Source organism: Panthera leo, chromosome E1 (genome assembly GCF_018350215.1).
Source record: "Panthera leo isolate Ple1 chromosome E1, P.leo_Ple1_pat1.1, whole genome shotgun sequence".
Taxonomy (NCBI): Eukaryota; Metazoa; Chordata; class Mammalia; order Carnivora; family Felidae; genus Panthera; species Panthera leo.
In genome coordinates, this window is record NC_056692.1 from 41,973,906 (window position 1) to 41,996,701 (window position 22,796).

The window sequence follows — 22,796 nt, forward strand, 5'->3', positions numbered from 1 at the left end:
CTCCGCTCTCAGCAAGGAGCCCGCTTTAGATCCTCTGTCTCCTCTCTCTGCCCCCTTCCCTGCTTGCTCTCTCTCTCAGAAATAAATAAACATTAAAAAAAAAAAAAAAAAAAAGGAACTGGGGGCACCTGGGTGGCTCAGTTGGTTAAGCGGTAAAGCGTCCAACTTCGGCTCACGTCGTGATCTCATGGTTCATGGGTTCAAGCCTCGCCTCGGGCTCTGTGCTGACAGCCCAGAGCCTGGAGCCTGCTTCCGATTCTGTGTCTCCCTCACTCTCTGCCCCTCCCCCACTCATGCTCTGTCTCTATCTCTCAAAAATAAATAAGAGCATTAAAAAAAGGGGGGGGGACAAATGACAGGAGGATGTTTTTGTCAAGGGGTCAGAGAAGACCCCCCCACCCCGGGAGAAGTGATCTTTTAAGGGGAGCCCTGAATTAACTACACAGTGAGGTGACGAGGAACATGGGGGCAGAGGGAATGGTTATGTGTATAGGCAGAATGGGTACCAGCCCCGGAGGAGAGACGTGAATGGCTGGCGTAGCTGGGGTTGGTGCAGAGGCAACAGGCAGCAGGAGCAACAGATCTGCCAGGGCCTTGTCAGCCATACTTTGTCTCTCATTCGACAAATGTTTCTTGAGTGTCAAGTTTGTGTGCCAGGGCACTTTAAAAGGCGCTGGGATTACTGTAATGGACAAGCAGATAAGGTGTTAAGCGTCTTTTACTTGGGGAGATAGACAAGAAACAAACAAATAGTAGAAACAAGATGTAGGAGGAGGCCTCACCAGAAAGGGTTGTTAGGGAAGGCCTGTCTGTGAGGTGACATTTAATCTGAAGCCTGAGGGTTAAGAAAACCAGCTATGTGTAGAATTGAGGGATTGGCATCTGGGGCAGAAAGAACCAAGTACAAACGCCCTGTGGTAGGCATGTCTGAAGAACAAAAGAGAACACTTGGCTGGATCATTGTGGGTGAGCGAAGGTGGGAGATGGGAAGCAGGGGCCAGGCCTTGTAGAGTCATGCAAGTTGTTAGTACAGAGGTCATGAGATTTCTTTTTAAAAGATAACTTTGTGGCTGTGTGCAGAATGGACTGAGGGGGCAGGAGTACAAGCAGGAAGACCAGTTTTAGGAAGTCTTTGCAGAAGTTGGGCAATGGTGGTGGCCTTGAATAGGATGGGGATGACAGCAATGGCGAAAGGGTAGACAGATTTGAGAGAGACACAGGAAGTGGAATGGACAGGGCTAGGTGAGCAAATGAACATGGAGGTGAACGAGAGAGAAGTCAAGGCTGACACCCTAGTTTCTAGATTGAATAACCAGATGGCGATCATTTTGGGTCTTGAGGTGAGGTGCCTGGCAGATATTCCAGAGGGCACACAAATCTACAGATTTGCAGCTTGGAAGACTGGTCTCTGGAGATACCACCTTTTGGATTGGTTACCTACGGGTGACAATTAGAGGTTCATAGGGTGACATGAACACCTAGGATAGAACGAGGAGGAACCGATGCCTGCAGAATAGACCAAGAAGTCAAGAGATGGACAGGTGTCCACCAGATGGGATGATGAACATGCTTGGTGAATTGAGTCACCCCAGGGGAGGTGAGGAAATGGAGACCACAAAGGGCAGTGAGTTTTCTAGCAGTTTGACCAAGAACAGGAGAAGGGTGTGGGGCCAAGGGAGAGCTCTTGGATGAGGCCTAGGTCTCCAGCGTCGGTGGCTGCAGGAATCCAGCCAAGGCCTGTGCAGGGATTCACTTTTTTTTTTTTTTAACTTTTGAAGTTTATTTATTTATTTATTTATTTTGAGAGAAAGTGTGAACCGGCGAGGGGCAGAAGACAGGGGGAGAGAATCCCAAGCAGACTCCGTGCTGTGTGGAGCCCCACGCGGGGCTTGATCTCACCAACCATGAGATCATGACCTGAGCCAAAACCAAGAGTGGGGTACTTAACCAACCGAGCCACCCAGGCACCCCAGGAAGGCCATCTTCCTTAACTTCAGAGGAATCGTCTAGGTTCAGCCTACTTCCTATCAGAGCCCTGGGTGGAGTTAGGAAAGTCATCTCTAACCCTGGGAGAGGCGGACGGCTCAAGGTGGGAGAGTTACCCCAACTCCCAATGATAAACCTTTGCATGGTTAGGGCGAATAGTCATAAAGTGACCCCTTATTAGGGTCAGGGTTTCACCCTAGTCATGCAAAGCTGATCATCACCCCCAATTTCCCAAGGCAACGCACTCTGGGGGAAAATATTGTTACCTGTTCCCTCAAATTCTCCGAGTCCTTAGTGGTCTGACAACCCAAGGTGTACAGACAGAATCGGAAGCTCAGTAACAACCCAGAACAATGTGAAGGTAGGTTGCCTGTGGAGCCTTCAGCAAGAGAAAGCTGGTTCTAGAGAGAAGCGCAAACAAGCCAGACTTCAAGTCTTTCCCATTGAACCTGTTGGGTCACCCCTACACCCTGCCCTTGATTCCAGTGACCAGACAGCAGTCAAACCTTTGTTTTTTGCTTTATTGTACAAAAAGAGGGAAAACAAAACTTCTACAGTTGGCCTTAAGCTTAGGCAGACACCTCTAAGACATTCCCTCCCACCTCCCGTGGTACAAATTCAAGTTGCGGTTGTTGTTGAAACCTACAAAAACACTCCTTAAATATTAGAAAAAAAGGGGAGAGAGTGGGGGGGTCCTCTGACTCCAACCATCCCATCCCAGTGCCAAAATGCACTCAGAGTGACCTCTTACAGCACCAACACCCCCACCCCCACAGCCCTGTTTGTACTGTAAGAATTTTTCAATTTTTAAAACAGGAAAAAAAAGCGCCCCATTCAAAGTTGTTTTTAAATGAAAACACATTCCACTAAAACACAACAGCGCAGGGGCATTCAAACAGGGAAATGGGGTTCTTTGCAGGGGCTCCTGGGAAGAAATAGAACCTATGAACCCCTGCGTCAGGGTCAGGACAAAGGAAGGGGAGTGGGAGCGGGGAGTGTCCCCCCCCCCCCCCAATTCCCCCAACCCCAGCACCATGTCCAAGGCAAAGCAGATTGTCTGCCTTCCTTTGGGAGCGGGACCCACCTTTCCCATTCCACCTCCTGGGTAGAATTCCCACTCTTCCCCCATCACTTGACTTTCATTCAGGGGGAGAAGGCAGAAAAGCACAAAGCCCCAATTAAATAGGTCATTGACATGATTATAAGGAGAGAAAAAAAAGGCGCCAAAATGTAATCAAAAATTAAAAAATTTAAATCCACAGAGACCAGGTGGCTTGGCTTACTAAGGTTCTAGGAATCAGGGTACCCCAAATTTTGAGATGGCCAGGAAGGGTTAAAGGGACAGCCGCAAAAGCAGCCTTTGCAGACCCCTTCCCCAGCTGGGGGTTTGGAGGGGTGGGGAAGGGAGCAGACCTGAGAAATCATAGGGAATGGGGGTGGGGAGCTGGAAGAGAGAGGGACAGGGAGGAGGGATGTGTGTTAAGAGCTTGAAGCCCAATTTCTGAGCCTCAGGTGGCCAGGCAACCTCTCAGATGAACTGGAAAGGCCTTTCCCACCAAGTAGAAGCTCTCGGGTCCACCCAATCTGTCCCTCTCCCCGGTGCCCTGCTGGAGACCAGCAGCAGCTCAGAGCCCTGTGGCCCTGGCAGAGGGAAGCAGGTACAGGAAGCATCAGAGTGGCTTCAGTAACCCCTCCCCCCCCCCCCCCCCCAATATTGAATCAGAGATTAGGCAAAGCAGAGGATGTGGAGAAAGGGGCTGACCCAGCCTGTTCCCACCAGGATCAACGTCTCCCTGGGCCTCACCAACCCATTCAACCAGATTCACAGACTGAAGTGGGCTCCCCCTTCTCTCTTCCACACACACACTCACACGTGCCTTTGCACACATCCACAGGTGCACCCATGCTATGTACAGGCGACACACACACACACACACGCACGCACACACTTTTCCATTCGTGCCAAGACCGTTTTAAAAAAGTCCCAAACCTACCCCCCTAAACCCACCCTCTCCCAGAAATGACAACAGAGACGGCAGCCGAGATCGGTAGGAAACGTCTCGTTGACAGCTCAGAGCTTAAAAAAAAAAATATATACACATATATAAAAAACACTTCTGCCCCCTCCCCCCATGAGTGGGTCCAGGCAGCTCCTTCCTGCAGAGGGCAGGGGAGAGGGCTATGGGGCAGTGCCTGTTTGCTCTTAGGCACCCACCCTCCTCTCCCCACCTGTTCCCTGCCTCCAGTTCCAATGTAGGGGTCCAGTCGGCAAGCCCCTCTGGGAAGGGAGGGGTCTTCCCCAAGCTTCCACCCTCCCATGGGTTGGGCTGCAGGTGTAGAGGGCCTCACCGAACTCTTTGGGACCCCCCACCCCACTCCCAGGTCCATTGTCCATGACGGAGCCGCAAGTGCAGAAGAGGGGTGGGCCGGCCCGGTCCAGTGGTGGCTCAGTCTGATGGTTGCGTTCCCTGGAGGGCCCCCCAGGGCTGATGTCTCTGAGGCAGCAGAGTCCTGGCCTGGGCTCCTCCAGCCCCTCCCCCACCGTATTTTGTTTAAAAAAAAAAAAAAAAGAAAAGAAAAAGAAAAAAGAAAAAGAAAGTGGGGGAGGCCAGGGAGTGGGGGATAGAACATGGGGGAGAAACAAAGGTGGTTGGTTGGGGAGGGGAGCCCCGGGTGGGGCTGAGCCTCAGTTGGAGTCAGAGTCCGAGGAGTCTCCCGACGAGGAGGAACTGGAGCTGCTGCCCTCAGACTCGTTGTCCTCGTCCTCGTCGTCATCCTCGTCGTCGTCCTCGTCCTCATCATCCTCCTCGTTCTGGGGAGCAAGGGGCGGGCAGTCAGCGGGTGGAGTTCGTGGCAAGGTCCGCCCGACCCTCCCACCGAGCCCGGCCGCCTCGCCTCGTCTCCGTCCTCGCTCTCATCCTCGCTGCTGGACTCGGAGGAGTCCCCGCCGTCCTCAGAGGAGTCCCCGTTCTCATCCTCCTCCTCCTCTTCATCCTCGTCCTCGTCGTCCTCGTCCTCATCCTCGTCCTCCTCAGACTCCTGGGAGGAAAGGAGGTGCGTCAGTGGTCTCCGCCCCGGCACTCGGGGCACCGCAGACCCCTTCCTGGCCTTCCCCCGGCCGGGCGGGGCTCCTTACCGACTTGGACTGCAAGGCGGTCCGGCTGGACTTGGGGTTCGGGCCTCGCAGCTTGGTCATGCTCTTACGTTTCTGTAGCAAAGGCCAGAGACAGACAAAGGGAGCAGCCGTGAGTTCCACACGACTCCCCGAACCCTCCCTTTCCCCGGCGCCGCCCTGCTCCCCGACTCACATTGGAGATGTACTCTTTATATGCTGCACGGTCCTGGGGAGACAGACTCTGTGGGAGACAGAGGAGGAGGGAAAGGTCGGAACACGCCCCCCCCCCCCCCCCCGCCCCCTTGAACTTCTGCTGACCAAGCGTGTTGACCAAGAGCCAGGCAGTGGGCTAAGCATTGAATGCCATCGTCCCATCTTTACCCCTGCTTCCCTCCCCATACCTTGGGCCTCCGCAGAGAGCCCCCCGCCCCCACCAGGATCTGAGAACACAGCTCCCGTACTACTGCTTAAGATGCCCCGAATCCTTTTCTAAGCTACCTCCTCCTAGGGCTGTTGGTTTTCCTGTCCCTCCTGTTGTTTTACCCGAGTGCAGACTCGAGTTAGGGCCTTCCTCAGCTCAGAGAAGCCTCCCCCCACCACCCCGACAATGGCTAACATAGCCTGGCATCATCATTCCCACCCAGCAGGCCTGGAGCCACAGATGAGGCAGTCTGGGGCTCCCCAAACTTCTGCACACCTAAACCCTGCTAACCTAAACCTATTTCCCAGGGTCCCTGGCGAACCTGCCCGGATGGCTGGGCAGGGACACAGGGGACTCTCCCGTTACAGATCTGACCACTCAACCAAGGGACAGAAGGGGAGCTCAGAGGCTTGGGGCCAAACCAGAGTCTGGGAGAGGTCCTCTGGTCCTGGATGGAAGTAGGAAAAGACAATCTGATTTGGACTATTCTGCCTACTAGCTGTAGGACCTTGGGTAACCTACTTAACCTCTCTGAGCCCTAGTTTCTCTTCTTTAATAGCAACTGTTGGGACTTCAATAGCAACTACAGGGCTGCTAGGACGCTGACTGCAATCACGAATGCGGACCAGCTAGATGAGGCCTCCTTCTTCCCAGGGTCCAAGCCCGCTCACCTTGACCCAGAGGTCCAGGTGTACTTTGTACTGCTTCTGCTGCTCCTCTGCCAACTTTTTGTAGTGCTCCTTCTGGCTCTGGGAGATGCGCTGCCAGCGGCTGCCAATCTCGACCATGCGCTCCTTCAGCGGCAGGTGGTTCAGCTCCCCGTTGGACAGCAGCTCCTGGGAGAACTTCTGGTAACCGTTCCTAGGAGGTGGGGTGGTGCAGGCAGGGTTAGGACCCTGGCCCAGCAGCCCTTCAGCCGTGACCTTCCCCAGCGCCAGGGTGGGTTCCGGACACGGGACTCACATGGGAGGCTTCTTGGGCTCTCCTTGGAACTTCATCTTTTTGGACGAGTTCGCGGCAGCTGGGGGTGCCCGCATCTCGCTCAGCTCTCTCTGCGGGGACACCCCGAAAGGTCACACTCGCTCCACCCCCCCTCCCACCCAGAAACATTCCTACCTCCTGCCCCGTGCCATCAGTGCCTGAGCCGGCTCTCCTCTTATGTCCCGGGGGAGGAGGAGAAACCGAGGCAGAGCCAGGGAGCCACTTCCCAACAGCTCACACCTGGGTCAGGCGCCGTTGCTCGAAAGTGCAGTCACAACCGCACCCACGTGACCGGCATCACTGTCCCCACTTTACTGATGTGTGACCGAGGCTCAGAAAAGGAAGTTGGGAGATTTGCTCGGGGTCACACAACCGAGGCTGGGCCTTTTGGGTCCACGGCCCACCCAGGGAGGAAAGCTGCCCACCCAAAAGGATGCTCCCACCAGTGCAGTGGAGGGAGGCGGCCCCAGCTCCACCCCGCCCACTGGGCCGAGCAGCAGAATCCTTCCCACCTCGTATCGCTTTTGGTCTTCGGCTGCCTTCTTAATCCACATCAGTTTCTCCTTCTTCTCCATGTTGTTCCAGGTCATCTCCATGGCTTTCAAGGCCTTTACCCGGTCATTCTGGAGACAAACAGGGGTGTCAGCTACGGCAAGGGTCCCCTGGGGCCGGAGGCGGCCCGTGTAGGCAGCCTGCTGAGCAACCCCTTTCCAGCTCCCTGCCACCTTGAAGCGGGCCAGGTAGTCCCCGATGACGCTCTGTTGCCAGATCTCCTCAGCTCTCTTGGGCGACTCAGGCAGCTTGCCCCGTTCCTCGCGGTCCCCGCCTGGCTTCCTCTCCGACTGGGCCTTCAGCGCAGCCTCCCGGGCCTTGTACTTGGCCTGCGGAGGGATAGCAGTGGCGTCAGCCTTCCGGCCGCCCCAAGGGGGCGCGCGTTCCTCAGCCAGCAGTTGAAATCTCCCCCCCCCCCCCCAACCCCCTCCGCAAGGGCGGGGAGTGCAGAGCAGAGGCAGAGGCGTGGGCTGGTGCAGATGTCTCCAGCCTGGGGCTCAGCCCGCCAACCGGCTCTGCTCCCCAGGGAGCCAGAGCCCTCAGCTGACAGCTTCCCGCCTTCCGGCCTGCGGAGCTCCCAGCCTCGCTAGCTCACTCACTCGCTCGCTCGCTCGCTCGCTCTGAGCTCAGGCACACGTGTGGCTCACACAGGCCAAGGGTGAGGAAGTGAAGCTAGCCCCTGGGGGAGAAGCGGCCTGGTCTCGGCCCGGCAGCCCCTCTGGCCTAGGGAGCCTGACCTTCTTCTTTTCCGACAAGTCGTTCCACATGCGGGCCAGAAGCCGGGTCAGCTCGCTCTCCGAGAGCTCGGGCCGTTCCTCTTGCAGCTGCCGCCGCTTTTCTTCAGAGAAGATGAACATGGCCGACACGGGCCGCTTGGGCTTCTCTGAGCCTCCCTACAGGTGAACGAAGAGGGCCGGGTTCCATGGGGTGTTGGTGGGGAGCCCCATCTTCCCCCCTCCGCCCCAGTTCTGCCCCCTGCCCACCTTGCCCCCTTCCTGGGAGGGCTTCTTGGAGGCTGGGCTGGTGGCCTGCTTCTTGTTGATGCTTAACATCTTCTCCTCCCCCAGGACCCGCTGCTGTTCCTCCTCAGGAAGGCTCTGGTCCAGAGACAAGAGGTGGCATGGGGCTGTGCACCTGGCTCCCAGCCTGCTCCCAGGTTGTCCAAAGGGACTTGTTCCATCCCAATGCCTGTCTGCCCAATGCCCCGCCTATAACAACGCTCACCTCTAGAAAACGGAGCAGCTCCACTTCGTAATCTTTCTTTTTCTGGGGAAGGAAGGGGGAGTCAGGGTCAGACCCTCCAGTTCTCAAGGGACAGTAGTCCTCTGCAAAATGTCCAGAACCTGGACAGGACCTCATTTTCCCCTATAGATGGTAGACGTCAGCCCAGACACCACCAAGTCTGCAGCAGGCGCCCGAGATCCGTTTGGTCAATTCCTGACTGACCCCTAGCTGGGGCCAGATGTCATGCTTCAGGTTTCTGAGGCCAGGCCCAAGGGTCTCCAGAAGTTCCTCAGCATAGCTCACCTGGTCACACTTCTTGTGATAGGCATCCTTCTCCTTCTGGGAGAGCAGCTTCCACTGCTGGCTGCATAACACCATTCGCTCAGTGCTGGGCACGTCCTTCATGTTGGCCATCAACTCCGCGCAGTACAGCGAGTAGCTGTTCCTATCAGAACCAGCAGGAAAGGAGGAGCATCTCCCTGAGCGACCGGGGCGGCTCAGGGCGACAGGCTTCCTCAACTTCGGACGCTGGCCAATGTTGCTGGCCCAGCTCCCTAGATGCCCGCTTGCCCACTCGCCCACCCCACCCCAGGGCAGCGCTCACGGAGGTGGCTTGGTGGGTCGCCCATCAAACTTGTCCTTGAGCTGGCGTTCGGCCTTGGTGAGGGTGGACTTGGTGATGCCCTCCTCACTGATGTTCAGCTCGGGGTGCTTCTGGATATAGTCACGCATAATCTCCTGCAGAGTGAGGTGGGGGGACGGAGGGCAACGGGGTGTGGGGTTAGCCGGGGCCGGGGAGGGGGGAGAGCCGCTGGGGAGGGGAGGCAGGGAGCAAAGCTGGGGGGTGGCCGTGTGTCTGCTATATCACACGAGACGTGGTGCCCTGCCCTGCCCTAGCCTGAGATCTCATGGAGGGGAGGGGGGCGGGGAAGGTAGGGGCAGAGGTGAGGGGCCCAGAAGGCCCCTCCCTCAATGGAGGGACAGGGAGTGACCGCCTCCCGCAGAGTGCGGAGGTCACAGAGATGGAGGGCAGAGGCTCTTGAAGAGCCGGATGGGGAGGAGCGCAGCGGAAGCCTAACCTCGTACTCCTTCCGCTGCTCCAGGGCCTTATGAATCCATTTCAGCCTCTTTTTGTCCGAGAGCTGAGACCACTGCTTCCCCAGGGAGTCCTTCACCTCCTTCGTAGTGGCCTGCAAACCAAAAGCCGTCAGACACACACAGGCAGCCAGGGGCAGGGAGAGGGGAGGGGGAGGGGGGCACAGAGGCCCCCGCCCCCTCAGGCCACAGGAGGTCACATGAGTGTCCCCCACAGGCCAGGAGGGGAAGGTGGAGAGGCGGGGGTCCCGCCTGGGTGCAAGGGGACAGGCTCACACACGCACGCACACACACGCTCGCACGCCAGCTGGCCCAGGCCCTGTCCATGCAGCCCACCCCTGGGGAGGGGCCTCCTCTCCTGCTCCCCTGCACCGTGCCCGGCCGACCTGGCGCGGCTCCCCCCTTGCCACCACCGTGCGCCCTCCATCCCCACCCCCTGGCCGGACACTCACATCTGGCCGCACTTTGAGATACACCTTCTTCTCATGGGTGTACCACAGCTGCTGGGGGGTTTTGGGCTTCTCGGGGATGTCCGACTTCTTGGCATTCTGGATTAGGTCAGGGTGATCCTCCCTAGCCAGGGCACGGGGAGCAACAATCAGCAGGTGCGGGGGGTGGGAATCCTGCCCGGGAGACCCCGTCTAGCTGCCCCACCCACCCAAGGCTCCTAGGCCTATCAATCGGGGCCTCTTGGGACAGCAGCCGCCTGCCTGTCCCTGCCCTTGAGCATGACCCACTAGGGTCTACACACGACCCATCCATCTTCCGTGCCTCACAAATGGCAAACTCGAGGCTCTGGTCAGTGTCACCCTATCCTGCCACACCCAATACCCTGTGGCCCTCCTCTGGGCTCCACTGCCTTACCTGAACCGGGCCAGGTTTCGCTCGAACTCCTGTTTTTCTCTCTGGAAGTCCTGAATATATTTCATCTGGGGGAGGAGGGGACGGGGTCATCCAGGACCCAAAGCCTGAGCTATAAAAACCACCGAGTCCTCCTTGCTAGCTATTCTGCCTCCCAGTGGTGACGTGGACAGAGGGTGGCATGAGCTCGCAGGAGATGGTGGCCTGCCTTCCAGTGGGTTGGGGAGACTCAACCGTAGCCAGTCACAGTGAGCAGTGACCGGGCTGGGACTCCCCCTGACCCTACCTCCCCACCTTTCCCCAGCACCGCAAAACTCTCCACGATGAGGAGCTGGGGGCGGGGGCGGGGTGTAGGCCTCCTCCGGATCATTCCCTCCTCCAATGTCTGTAGCAGCTGATAATGGTTTGCTGCCTCAGGGGTGGCCCACAGGGCCAGGGCCAGGCTGGACCCTGTTTTCGAGGGCTGAGGGGAGATGGTGTCGAAGGAACCTAGAGTGAGTTCTTGCAATGTAAATGACATTCTGACAGATCTGTCTCTTGAATTTGGGTTTTCTTCCCAAGCCACTACATCCAGTTCCCATTCCTAACCCCCTCCCATCACCTTCTTCCCTGCCTCCAATCCTTTCTTCCAGGCTCCTTCCTCAAACTTCCTTTCCAATCCGTTCTTTCCTTTCCTCATCTGCCTCCTGTCCTGGCTCCCACTCGATGTCCAGCTCTCCTTTCTCCCCCATTCACAAGAGTCAGCCTTAGAAGGGACCAGGGGCTCATGACAACCGAGCCTAACCCCTGCCTCTCACAGAAGAGGCACGAGGCACGGGAAGGGACAGCTTCACTTTCCCCTGTGGTTCCTGCAGAAGACAGGGAGCAGCGCCCAGCCTACCCTGCCCCAATTTTGGCCCTCCTCACACAACTCAGCAGCCTTCAGAACAGGAAGGCACCGTACGGATCGGGCTTACTCTCTGCACCTCAGATAAAGACCATGTCCAGAGAAACGAAGTAACTTACCAAAGGTCACATACAGAGCAATTCAGTGGTAGTCAGGACACCAGGCCCCAGTCTTGCGTCCCCCAGGCCAGCACCCTGTCCACCCTACCATGTAGCTTCTTGTCCTTCCCTGGTCCTTGGACCCTCTGCCTCTCCCTCCCATCCTGTGTGTGTCTGGGCATCGTGTGTGCAGCCAGCTCTGCAACATCCCCATCAGAGGGGTCAAGGAGAACTCCGCCAGTTCCTACTCCTGCTTGGCCTGGGCAGCCGGTTTCCCCCAGCCAAGCTGGCTCCTTTTTGGGCACAGAACCAAGGGCACGTGAGCCTGCAGCCAGAGTACACAGACCAGAAGAGGGCTGCGCGTGGTGTGCCGGCTGGGTTATGGCTTTGTTTCCTCTTCCGGCAAACGTGCCCTCTTGCCTCTCCCGCTGCCCCTCCCCGACTCCTCTCCCTGGCTCCACCCTGCAAGTCCAGCACCAGCGGTGTCTGTCTCTCTCCCCACCCCACCTCCCTCGGGCCCTGCTACAGGCTTTGCTGCCAGCTTCTGTGAGGGTCCACCTGACCTCACTGCGCTCGTGTCCACCCCTGCCCTGGGCGACTCGGGTAACCTCCGCCCAAGGTTAAGGATCTCCGATGGCCCGGGATAGCACAAGGCCCCAAAGGACAAGGTATGTCCTTGGGCGAACACGCGTACAGAGGAAGGAAGCCCACCTAATAATGTACGGACGGACATGGCAGTGAGAAGAGCACCGGACCCAAGTCCTGCTCTGCTGTCACTAGTTGTGGGACCCGGGACACGGGTGCCACCTGAGCCTCAGTTCCTTGCCCACAGGATCGGAATAACCCCTCCTCCGGGGGTTACCTTTCCAAGGATACGGCACACATCAAATGAGACCACGCTGGGAAATGTCAGAGGGTGGACCTGCTGTGCCAGCCTCAGAGCGAGGATGCGTGCACAGGGGCAGAGCCGTGTGAGAGAACGCTGTGAATGGTCCGGGGGGCAAAATGTTGGTCTGAGCGCCTGCTTCAGTTTGGATTACACCTTCGACAGTGCCCGTGCCTGACGGTGTGCGGGACGGGGAGATCAAGTGTGGCTGCCCAAGACCCTACACTCTGCTACGCTGACCCACCCGTATCCCTGACACCGAGTCCCTCTGTCTGAGCCTCCCCCCGACGGCTGACCTACACCACACCGGCTGCTCCCTGCCTCTCCCTTCCTCCCGCCAAAGCCCCCCTCCCCCCACCTTCTTCTTCTCCGGCAGCTCCTTGTATTTCTTGGACAAAATCTTGGTCAGGTCCAGGTTGCTCATCTCAGGGTGGAGTTTCGCATACTTGGCCCGCTTCTCCATGAAGAAGCGGAAATAAGGGGTCAGGGGCTTCTTTGGGAAGTCCGGGTGTTTCTGGAAGGAGGGTCAAGGACACGGTGAAGGTCAGACAGCATCCGTTCTTTGGACCATTCCTCTCCTACATGCCATGCTCCTCCTCTTGGAAACTCACCTTGAGTTTTTTGCCTTTGTAAGGATTTTTAACGTGTTCCTGAGCATCAAGGATCAATTCTGTCAACGTACGGAACTTCCTCACCTGGAGGAAGAAGGGAAGTGAGTGCAAGAGGACGTTCAGGACAGGGAAACACCACCCCAGAGCCTACCCCCTTTTCCAGCGGGTCTCCTCTATTTTCCACTAGGCTGAATTTATCACGGGAGGAGCAGAGGCCAACAGCCACACAACTCAGACAGCCCCTGACACCCCAGGCAGGCACCCAGGCGCTGGCCCATGCCTACTGCAGAGGACCAGGCAGTCCGTATACACCAAAGGACAGCAACAAGGTGACCACCTGACCTCGATGCGGTTGTCCATGCCAGCACCTCATTCAATCCCCAGAACAGCTCAGGCGACAGAAGCTCCAAGACGGTAAGTATTCAAGGCCACACAGCTAGAAAGTGGCAGAACTGAGAACTCTAGGCCAGTGCTGTCAACCATGCCACCTCCCAAACGCACAAGGGCGACCACATGAGCACCTCGCCTGGTCTCTTTCCTTCCTGTTTACAGACTTCTGTTTCCTCTCCCCCACCAGGAAGGTTGAGGCAGAGTTCGTGTAGCTGTGTCAGGAAGGGGGGGGGGGGGGGGAGATCAGTTACCTCATTAGAAATCTCCACCCATTTGAGCTTGCACATATCTCCAGAAAAGTCTTTAAATGCTACTTTTTCCCAGTCCATATGTGACTCGGTGGTTTTGAACTTGGAGCTGTCGTTGGATGGAAGGTTGTTCTTCATGCATTCCAGCAAAGTCAGCATGTCTTCCTGAGACCAGCGGTCTGGGGAGGGGGAAGAAAGGCAGTCATGCCCAGCTCCATCCTTTCCCCTCATCTCTTCCCTAGTCCTTCTTTCCCAGAGAACCCCACATCCCTGGTTGCCTCCTATGGGAAGGTACGGACAAGACACGACCTTGTCATAAGGGAAAACCGTGACCATATGGATTAGAGCTGGGATTCCCGTCCAGAAGGCATCAAGACTACGACCGTTTCTAACACGCTAGGCCGCCACAGGCTACTATTTATTACAGGGGAGAGGAAGAAATGAGCTACAGTGATTTGGGGCTCGGTGGGAAAACAGCTAACTTACTGGGAGAGGGGAGGGAGGCACAACACATTTATATGTGTTGCCAAGTTTAAGTTCTAGGCAGACACCGGAGATGTGCAAAGACAGGATGGAGTGTGGGCAGTAAGGAGAATCCGTGCAGACGTTTTTCTCCAGCGTAACTGGAAACTAACCTTAAAGACATGGGTATCCCATCATCCCCCACTCCCTCTTGGCCTCTCAGGGAAGACCAAAGGAAAATTTGGGGCAAGTAAGAAAAATGGAGTGGAAACAGACGAACCATACAGGGGAGTTGGGAGACAAGACGGGCAGGTGGGCAAAGGGCTCTGGCTCCAGGGAGAACCGGATCCCCTGGGTCCAGGGAGTTGAGCCCAACTCCCTAGGGAGGCAAAAAAAAAGGGGTGGGTCTGAACCAGCGATTTCCAGTCACTGAAATACAGCTCCAGAAGGCCTCCCTGGAGGTTGGTGACTCTGGAAGGTGAGGTAGGAGAACAGATATCCAAGGCTAGTAGTCAAAAGGGCTCTTCATTTGCATTTGCATCTGGTCAGGGTTTCCGCAGGGTGGGTCACATGGACCCATAATCCTTTCTCCTCTCAGTGTCCCACAGTCATGGCCAGATGCTCATCTTCATCCTACCCCCTGCCCCCCCCCCCCCCATGGGATCCCTACTGGATGGGGTAGGGTCTAGTTATGGACGGCCTATGGCTTGGAGCCTCAAAGCCACCAAAACATCCTCTCTCTCCACCTGCCTCACCAAAAATCTTGTCCTCTTAATAACAATAAAAACCTGAAAAGCCTTTCCAATCCCTCTTTTCTCCCTCTTCCCCCCACATTCCTCGTCCTACCTCCCATTCCCCGACACCGGGTGTAGAGAGGGCACACTGGGGTCTGCCTGGGAACCCCAGAAAGAAGGCTCGCACAGGCCTCCCTCTCCCTCTCTAAGAGAGGAAACGGAGTGTGAAAAATACAGCTTACTGTCTCAAGGCCAAATAATTTGGGTTTGGTCGAACTTAACTCATAAAACTGAAGACGCCGACCTCATCTCAATTCAGAGAATGCAGACGGCAACCCTTTTGAAGGAGAGCGGACCCTGCAGACAGCCATGTGAAAAAGAGAGCTTAAGTTAAAGAGCTCCTACCTTGGCCTTTGGGGGCGGCCATTTCCAGGTCTGTGGGGCAGTCAGCTTCTCCGTTCATTCTTCAGCCGTCCAGCCACCTCCTCCAGCCACCTCCTCGGGTCGTGCTGGCCGGGCAACCCGCGGTCAAAACCACCTCACCCTTTAGGAGAGATACCAGTCCCCACTCAGGCGGGATGCGAGGTGAGGGACTTTCTATTCCTCCCTCCCCCAAAGGGGAGGGGGGCACAAGTCCACACTTTCACGGAGACTGCCAAGACCCTAGTAGACCCAATGGGTCGGTGGGTGTGGGAGCGCCCCCCCTCCCCCCCGCCCCAGCCCCTGCAGCCCGGCTCCACCGCGTGCGCCCTCCCCTGCCCACGCGAGAGACTGCTCCCAGCTCCCGCGTGCAGCTAGCGCCCGCCCTCCACCCTCCTTCCCCCACCCGGGCCAAAAAAAAAAAAAAAAAAAATCTCCTCCTCCTCCTCCGTGCGCCCGCCCCGGGGAGGCCCCAGGCTGGAGGGCGGGGGAGGAGGAAGGGCGGGTAAAGGGCGCGCGCGACCGCGAAAGCGGGCACGCGCCGCAGTCTCCTCCTCCCGCCTCCCCCCGGCCGGTTCCCCCCGCCTCCGCAACCCGGCGGGGACCCGGACGCAGCGCAGCCGCCGCCGGCCCCGGAGCGCAGCGGCCGCACCGCCCCCGGGGACCGGATCCGGATTCCCGCCGCCCCCCCTCTCGGGCTCCCGACGCCGTCCCCGCCCGCCTGGGCGGGCGAGCAGCCGGAGAGAAGCGGCCTAGCCTGCCCCCCGCCCCCGAGCCACCCACCCCGGCCAGAGGCGCCGCCACCGCCCAGCCACCCCGACGCGCACGGAGGAGCCCGGCGCAGAGGCGCGACCACGGCGGGAACCGCCGCCTCCTCCCCCGAGCTTGCGGCCCAGCCCCGCCGGCGCCCCCGCCCCGGCCTCCGGGGAGCCGAGCCAAGGAGAGGGCGGGAGGACGGCGGCCGGGAGGCGGGGGCGCAGCGCTCACCGGCCCCGCCGCCCCCTCCGGCGGCCGGCGAGAACTGCGCCTGCCGGCTCGGAGAAGCGCGGGCTCCTCTGCCCGTGGCCCGGGCCCGGGCCTCGCTTCCTGCCCTCCCCTCCCCCGGCTCTCGGCGTCCTCTCCAGTGCCCTGATCCTCTTTCGTCCAGTCCCCCTGCCTGGAGGGCGCCCCGGGTCCCCCTCGGCGTCTACGGCACCCGCGGCTCGCTCCCCGCCGCCCGGCCCCAACCCCGGCGCGCGTCCTCAGCCGCCTCGGTTACCCGGCGCAGCGCGGCCTCCGGGCTTCCCGCTCCGGCGTCTCCCTCCCCGGCTCTGAGCGGCGGCGCCCTCCCCCGCTCGGCCGGGCACAGCCGCAGCTCCCTCCCGCGGCGGCAGCGGCTCCTCCTCCGGGCGCGGCGGCGGCGGCGCTGGGGCGGCGGCTGCTGCTGTGGCGGCGGCGGCGGCGGCTGTGGCTGCTGCTGCCTGCTGCTCCTCGCGGCGAAAAGCACAAAGCACAGCGCCCTCCGCCTGCAGGCAGCCCGCCCGCCGCCCGCCCGCCGGCCCCGGCCTCAGCTCGCACACCCCCCGCCGCCGCCGCAGCCTCCGCCGCCGGAGCGGGGAGGAGGAGGGAGAAGGGAGGAGGAGGAGCGGGAGGGGGGGCGGGAGAAGCGGGGCAGCGAGCGCGTCCTTCCCCGTAGAGCGCACACCGACCCCCGGGGAGCGAGCGCCAGCCCGCCCGCCTCGCCGGCTCCGCTCCCTCCCACAGCCTGCCCGGGCGGGCTCCGCGGGGGGCAGCTGGGAGGAGGGGCGGGAGCTGGGGGGACCCGGGCGGCCGAGGCGGAGGGAAGGAAGGAGGGGAGGGGGGTGGTGGTGGTGCTGGTGCTGGTGGTGGTGGTGGTGGCGGCGGCGGCGGCTGCTGCTGCTGCTGCTGCCGCCGGGGAGGGGGGGGGGCCGGGGCAGGGAGACACGCAGCCGCCCGGATGGCGGCGGGGCTCGGAGCCGAGGCGGGCGGGCGCCGAGAGCGACCTCGCCAGACCCGCGGGGGAACTAGCAGACTCGGCCGGCGCGGGAGGGAGGGCGCGAGGCGCGGCCGCGAGATGGTGCCCGGAGGGGCCCCCCGGCGGCTGGGAAGGCTGAAGGGGTGCCTGCAGCCCTGCTTCGGAGCTCTCCCCCAAGTCCTCCCAGCTCAGATTCGGGCTTCCACGGCCGTCCTCACCAGCTCCCTTCTCCCGCCTCCTGGAGCGGGCGCTCCGCGCCCACCCTCATCCCCGGAGCGTGGCCACCGGCTTGGGGCGCACGCACGCCCATCGCGGCGCCAGTCTTCGGTGCCTGCCTCGCGGTCCCCTTGCTGCCGAACAGCACACACACACACACGAAACTTACATAAAAAAAATTTGTTTTACCCCGACAAAATGCCCTCCCTGCGAATTAAAAAAAATAATAAAAAATTCCCTTTGCTCCTTACACCCCGGAAAAGGTGAGGAGGCGATGGGCTCCGGCGGAGGAGCCGCTCTGGGAGCCGGTTCAATCCAGCCCGGCATGGCTCCCCAGGCCTGCCCGGGCGCATGGAGATCGGCGCCGCCGCCACTCGCAGCAACCCCTCTCCCCCGAAATCCGCGGAGCCCGGGCTCACTTACCGAGCGTGTGAATGGGAGCGCGGGCCAGGGGCACCTAGGGGTGCGGCGGGCCGAAGAGCTCCGCCGCAGCTCCGCCGCAGCCGACGCCGGGGCAGCGAGTCGCCAGACAAAGCCCGAGATGGCGAAGCGGAGCGACGGCTAATGGCGAGCCCCACGCGCCGCGCTCCGCCCGCCCCGCTCCGCCCGCCCGCCCGCCCGCCTCGGCGCAGCGCAGCGCCGCTCCGAGCGCTCGCCCGTCAGAGCCGCCTCGGCGCCGCCGCCTCCCGGGCCACACCGGCCTCGCCTGGCCCCTCCGCCTCCTCCGGGCCACTCCGCCTTACCCCTTCCCTCCCACCGCGATGGGGGCTGCAGGAAAATAAAAAAAGAAAAATAAAAATGCTTTTCTTTCTTTTTTTTTTTGGGGGGGGGAAGGGTTGGCGTGTTGAGACTTTTGGGGTTTTTTGCCCCCAGCTCGCACTCACCTGCGGAGCCGCCGGGAGGGCTGGGGGTGGGGGCGCGCGGGGCTGGAGCCGGCGAGCGCGGGTTGAAAGCTAGCCAAGCTCTGCAGCGCCCGACCCGGGCGTATACGCCGCCGCCAGTCCCCGCAGAGAAATCGTCCTCCTACCCCCGCCTCCATCGCTCTGCGTTTCTCTTCCAATCAGCCGGTCGCTTGGCGGCTCCTCCATTCTCCGGCCAAGCCCGCTGCCTAGAGCGAGCTCCACTCCTCCATCTGCTAGCCCGGCTCTTCGCTCCCCTGCCGGGGCCGGCGAAGCGACGTGGGGCCGGAGGGGGATTTGCGAGGGAACCTGCCTGCTTCCCGCTCCCATTGCTCCCTCCCCACTGCCTCCTGCCTCCTGCTTCTCTCCTGCGTCTTTCCAACTCTCCCCTGTCGCCACTGGTGTGTGTCTGAGTGTGTGCGCGGGTTTTTTTTTTTTTTTTTTTTTTTATTGCTCTTTGCTTTTGCAACCCTGAAGCCAAAGCGAGGGGGTGGGGGATAAAGGAGGGGGGGGGGTGTTACAAAAAAAAAAAAAAAAGAAAAAGAAAAGGCAAGAAAGAAGCTCTTAGATTTGCAACACATTGAAAAACCGGGGGAGCACCCTGCCTCGCTGGATCTCGGCTTCCCGCGAGGGCCTTCCGGGTTTTAGAGCGAGCCTCTCGTTGTTCTCAAAGCCCCTCACCTCCGCCGGGTTTAGGATCCGAGGAGTCCGAGCAAAAAGTTCTCCCCCTGGGCCGTAGCAAAGGGTGTCAGGGTGGGAGTTGGGATTTCTCTAGAAGCAGCAGCCATCCCCCCAACCCTGGTGTCGGTAGTTGGGCCGAGGTTAGGGTGGAGAGCATAATCCCGTTGGGTCTGAGCGAAGGGGCTTCCGGGGCGAAGTGGGAGCCGGGAGACCGCGCTTCGCGCATCTCCCCCTCGGTCTCTGCCTCCGGTCCCCTGCCAGCTCCCCCTTTAATTTTTTTTTTTTTTTTTCCCTCTCCTTTAATCTAATTTCTTCCAACTCCACCTTTGTTGTTACCGGCGTCACGCCCGGACCAGCCAATCCCCGCCATGCAATCAGCTTGTCAAAAAGACTCGGCCAGCCCTGGGAAAGCAGGCCGCGGGCGCTGCTCCCCCCTTCTCCCTCCAGCGGCGGCGGGGAGCCGCGAGGGGAGCCTGGCACCCGGGCCTCGTCGCCTGAGCCGCCCCGGGGCAGCCTTCGCGTAGGCCTCCGGCACTCCACCATCCTGCGGAGCGGGTGTCGAAGGGCCTGGGCGGGCACCACCAGCCACCCTCCCGCTGCCGTCGGTTGCGGTCGCCCGTCCCGGCCTCCCCTCCTCAGAGGAAGGGTTGTCGGGACGCTGGGAGCCAGAAGACTGAAGAACGCCTGCTTCCAACAGGCGAGCCTGCGGTCTGGGCCGTCGCTCCCCGGGCAGCGCCATGCCTCCAGGCTCCCGGGGCCCGCGGGCTGCCAGTCTCCCACCCCGACACTGCTAACTGCCCACATCTCGTCCGACCGGGTCACCGGCCCCTTGGACTCTCCCCTGGCACACAGCCTTTTCTGTCCTCAGCGGCCTCACTGCTGCTGTAATTCCTCATGTCTCCTGGGAGCAATGAGATTCCTTTCCCAGGACTTCCACAGCCCACATCTGCCACGTTTTACAGACAGGGAGGAAAACCCTGTCAAAGATCTGGTGTGACCGGATTTTTTAGTCGGCAGGGCACGTAGGAGAGGCCGATTTACCTTGATGCTAATGAAGCTTAAGCTAATGGGCCCTCTTTTGCAGGGCCTGTGCGGTGCCCTGTACTTAATTTTGTTTCATCATTTGATATTATTTTTGTTAAAGACCCCCCGTCCCCCCAATTATACAAGTTAGGTCTCCACAAATCCGGCTCTGCCCTTGCAGCATATTTAGAGCATTTTGCTGTAGGATCAAGCCATCTCACACTGTACTTGGAGAAGGCAGGGACTGACTTTCTTATTTTGACTGGGAAAGAGCAAAGCCTTTGGAGTTAGAAGTCACAGCTCCCAGTTTCTCGGCTTTCCCACCTTCTTAACTGTGTGCATGTGATCAAGTCTCTTACCCTCATCTGATTCCAGTTTCCTCATCAATAAAATGAGAACAGCAATCCTATGTTTTCTGCTTTCCCCCTCGGGGGTTGGAGGGTCAACTGAGATGATATATGTAAACTGTAGAATATTCCACCGTGTCACTTGCCACAGTTGAGAAACTTAGATCCCAAGAAAGTTCCCCAAGTCTTCCACATACAGATCTGGAGTCCAGGTGTCCTGGCTCTCGTCCCTGAACTTCTTGGCTGGGCCAAGGGGCCTTTCGGTAAAGTGCTCTGGAATAAAACAGGACGAACATGAATCATAAAAATGATTATTATTGATTTTTCATTCCTTGGGCAGCAAGAATCACGGCTGGCACTCTTCCCACTTGGAAACCAATTGGCTTGTTTTACATCTATTGCGTCTCTGGTGAGGTCAGGAGTCTAGGACTTGGGCTATGGGCCAGAGCATGAGGGAATCTGCCCTTGGTCCTTTTTCTTTGCCCCCTCTCTCACTTTACCCTCCCCCCTTTCCAGTTTTCTGCCCTGTACCTTGAAGCAGAGCCTCAGCATTCCACAACTCCAGCCCAAGCTGGTGACAAGGCATAATCCTAGCTACACACTCTCCACTTGGCCCCAGCCCTTCCTTCGGTTGCCAGTATCCCAGCACCCGGCTCATATCAAACCCCTAGTGTGCCTGGAATGCGTTAGCCAAAGTGTGCTCCTTGAATTCCTAGCGTACGTGGAGTCATTTTTATTTATTTGATGCTCCACAATGAATATTATTTTTCAAGTTATGTGTATTTTATTTTATTTAATCCATTAATTTTTTTTAGAGAGAGAGCATGAGCAGGAGAGAGGGGCAGAGAGAGAGAGACAGAGAGAGAGAGAGAGAGAGAGAGAGAGAGAGAGAATCTTAAGCAGGCTCCACACTGAGCTTGGGAGCCCAACACAGGGGTTGATCCCATGACCCTGAAATCATGACCTGAGCCACTCAGGCGCTCCAGAACGTTTCTAATACACATTAAAATACACATAACATTGGAGCACCTGGATGGCTCAGCCAGTTAAGCCTCGATTGGACTCTTGATTCGGGCTCAGGTCATGATCTCACGGTAAATGACTTTGAGCCCCGAGTCAGGCTCTGTGCTGACAGTGCAGAGCCTGCTTGGGATTCTCTCTCTCCCTCTCCCTCTGCTCCACCCTTGCTGGTGCTCTCTCTGTCTGTCTCTATAAATAAATAAATAAATAAATAAATAAATAAATAAATAAATAAATAAATGTTTTCAAAAAATAAATGTTCCGTTTTTAAATTTTTATTCAAGATAATGACATAAAGCCTCCATTTTTTTCCCCCTGAGCTACTCTTCCTTATTTATTTTTTTCTTTTTTATTGAGGTATAACTTACAGATAATGAAGTACTCACATCTGAAGTTCAGTTTGATTTTTACATATATATTTTTAATATTTATTTATTTATTTGAGAGAGAGAGAGAAAGAGAGAGAGCACGAGCCAAGGAGGGGCAGAGAGAGAGGGAGACACAGAATCCAAAGCAGGCTCCAGGCTCCAAGCCGTCAGCCCAGAGCCCGATGCAGGGCTGGAACTCATGAGCTGTGAGATCATGACCTGAGCCGAAGTCGAAGTCAGATGCCTAACTGACTGAGCCACTCAGGTGCCCCTGATTTTTACATATGTATACATAGTATATATATATACCATGTAACTAACACCCAGATCAAGGTATGGAATGTTTCTAGCATCTAGCAAACTTACTCAAAGTCAATATTCCCCTTCAAATATCACCAGTATTCTGAGCTCCATCGCCATAGATAAATTTAGCCTGTTTCTGGAGTTCACGTACATGGAATCATGCAATATGTACTCCTTTACACCTGGCCTCATTCACTCAATGTTACGACTGAGATCAATTTGTGATGTTGCATATAGCAGAAGTTCATCGATTTTCGTTGCTATATAGTGTTCCATTGTATAAATACACCACAGTTTGTCCTTTCTACTTTTTTTCTTTAATGTTTATTTATTTTTGAGAGAGAGAGAGAGAGCTCGAGCAGGGGAGGGGCAGGGAGAGAGGGAGACCCAGAATCCGAAGCAGGCTCCAGGCTCTGCGCTGTCAGCACAGAGCCCGACTTGGGGCTCGAACTCACCAGCTGACCTGTGCGGAAGTTGGACGCTTAACCGACAGGCCCCTGTCCTTTCTACTTTTAATGGTCATTCAGGTTATTTCTAGTTTTTCACTATTAAGAATAAAACGGCTTCAAACATTTTTGCGTGTATCTTTTGGTGGATATGTGCATACATTCCTCCTGGGTATATTTCCAAGAGTGGAATTTCTGCATCATAGAATATAAATATATTGGACATTAATGATATCGCCAAATGGTGTTGTCAAGGTTTTTGGATTTGGGCCGTTCTAATAGGTGTGTAATGATATCTCTTTGTTTAATTTGCAATTCCCTAATGCATATGATGTTGAATATCTTTTCATAGGCTTAGTTGCCCTCTATATATCTTTTTTGGTGAGATGTCTGTTCAGATTTTTTGCCCATTTTTCAATCAGGTTGTTCATTTTCTTATTGTTGACTTTTATGACTTCTTTATATATTTTCAATAATAGTCCATTATCAGATGTATCTTTTGCAACGATTTTCTCCCAGTCTGTGGCTTGTCTTCTCGTTTTCTTGAC

The 22,796-nt window shown here is 57.6% G+C and overlaps 1 protein-coding gene across 5 annotated transcripts; it reads right to left on the minus strand.

Moving 5' to 3' along the window:
* Window positions 1-3,689: 3,689 nt before the first annotated feature.
* Window positions 3,690-17,765, minus strand: UBTF (upstream binding transcription factor). 5 transcript variants are annotated; one of them, XM_042915425.1, is made up of 21 exons: window positions 17,585-17,765; window positions 14,956-15,094; window positions 13,358-13,533; window positions 12,717-12,800; window positions 12,464-12,619; window positions 10,239-10,303; window positions 9,827-9,947; window positions 9,359-9,469; window positions 8,884-9,017; window positions 8,583-8,724; window positions 8,280-8,321; window positions 8,039-8,152; window positions 7,793-7,948; window positions 7,229-7,384; window positions 7,016-7,126; window positions 6,486-6,574; window positions 6,194-6,383; window positions 5,295-5,342; window positions 5,123-5,194; window positions 4,882-5,025; window positions 3,690-4,798 (listed from the first exon to the last, which is right to left on the minus strand). In XM_042915425.1, exons 2-21 carry the CDS (start codon window positions 15,011-15,013, stop codon window positions 4,673-4,675), a joined length of 2,295 nt encoding a protein of 764 aa, XP_042771359.1. In that variant the 5' UTR covers window positions 15,014-15,094; window positions 17,585-17,765; the 3' UTR covers window positions 3,690-4,672. The 5 variants fall into 5 exon arrangements, with proteins under 5 accessions (XP_042771359.1, XP_042771358.1, XP_042771357.1 ...); XM_042915424.1 differs by lacking the exon at window positions 17,585-17,765 and adding an exon at window positions 16,229-16,381; XM_042915423.1 differs by lacking the exon at window positions 17,585-17,765 and having other exon boundaries at window positions 14,956-15,264.
* Between the last annotated feature and the right edge of the window lie 5,031 nt (window positions 17,766-22,796).

Coding starts and splice junctions, on each gene's coding strand:
- UBTF (XM_042915425.1), bottom strand. CDS start 15,013: ATGAACGGAGAAGCTGACTGCCCCACAGACCTGGAAATGGCCGCCCCC. Junction 9,470..9,826: donor ATCTCAAAGTGCGGCCAGAT/GTGAGTGTCCGG, acceptor TTTGGTTTGCAG/GCCACTACGAAGGAGGTGAA. Junction 8,725..8,883: donor CGACCCACCAAGCCACCTCC/GTGAGCGCTGCC, acceptor TGGTTCTGATAG/GAACAGCTACTCGCTGTACT.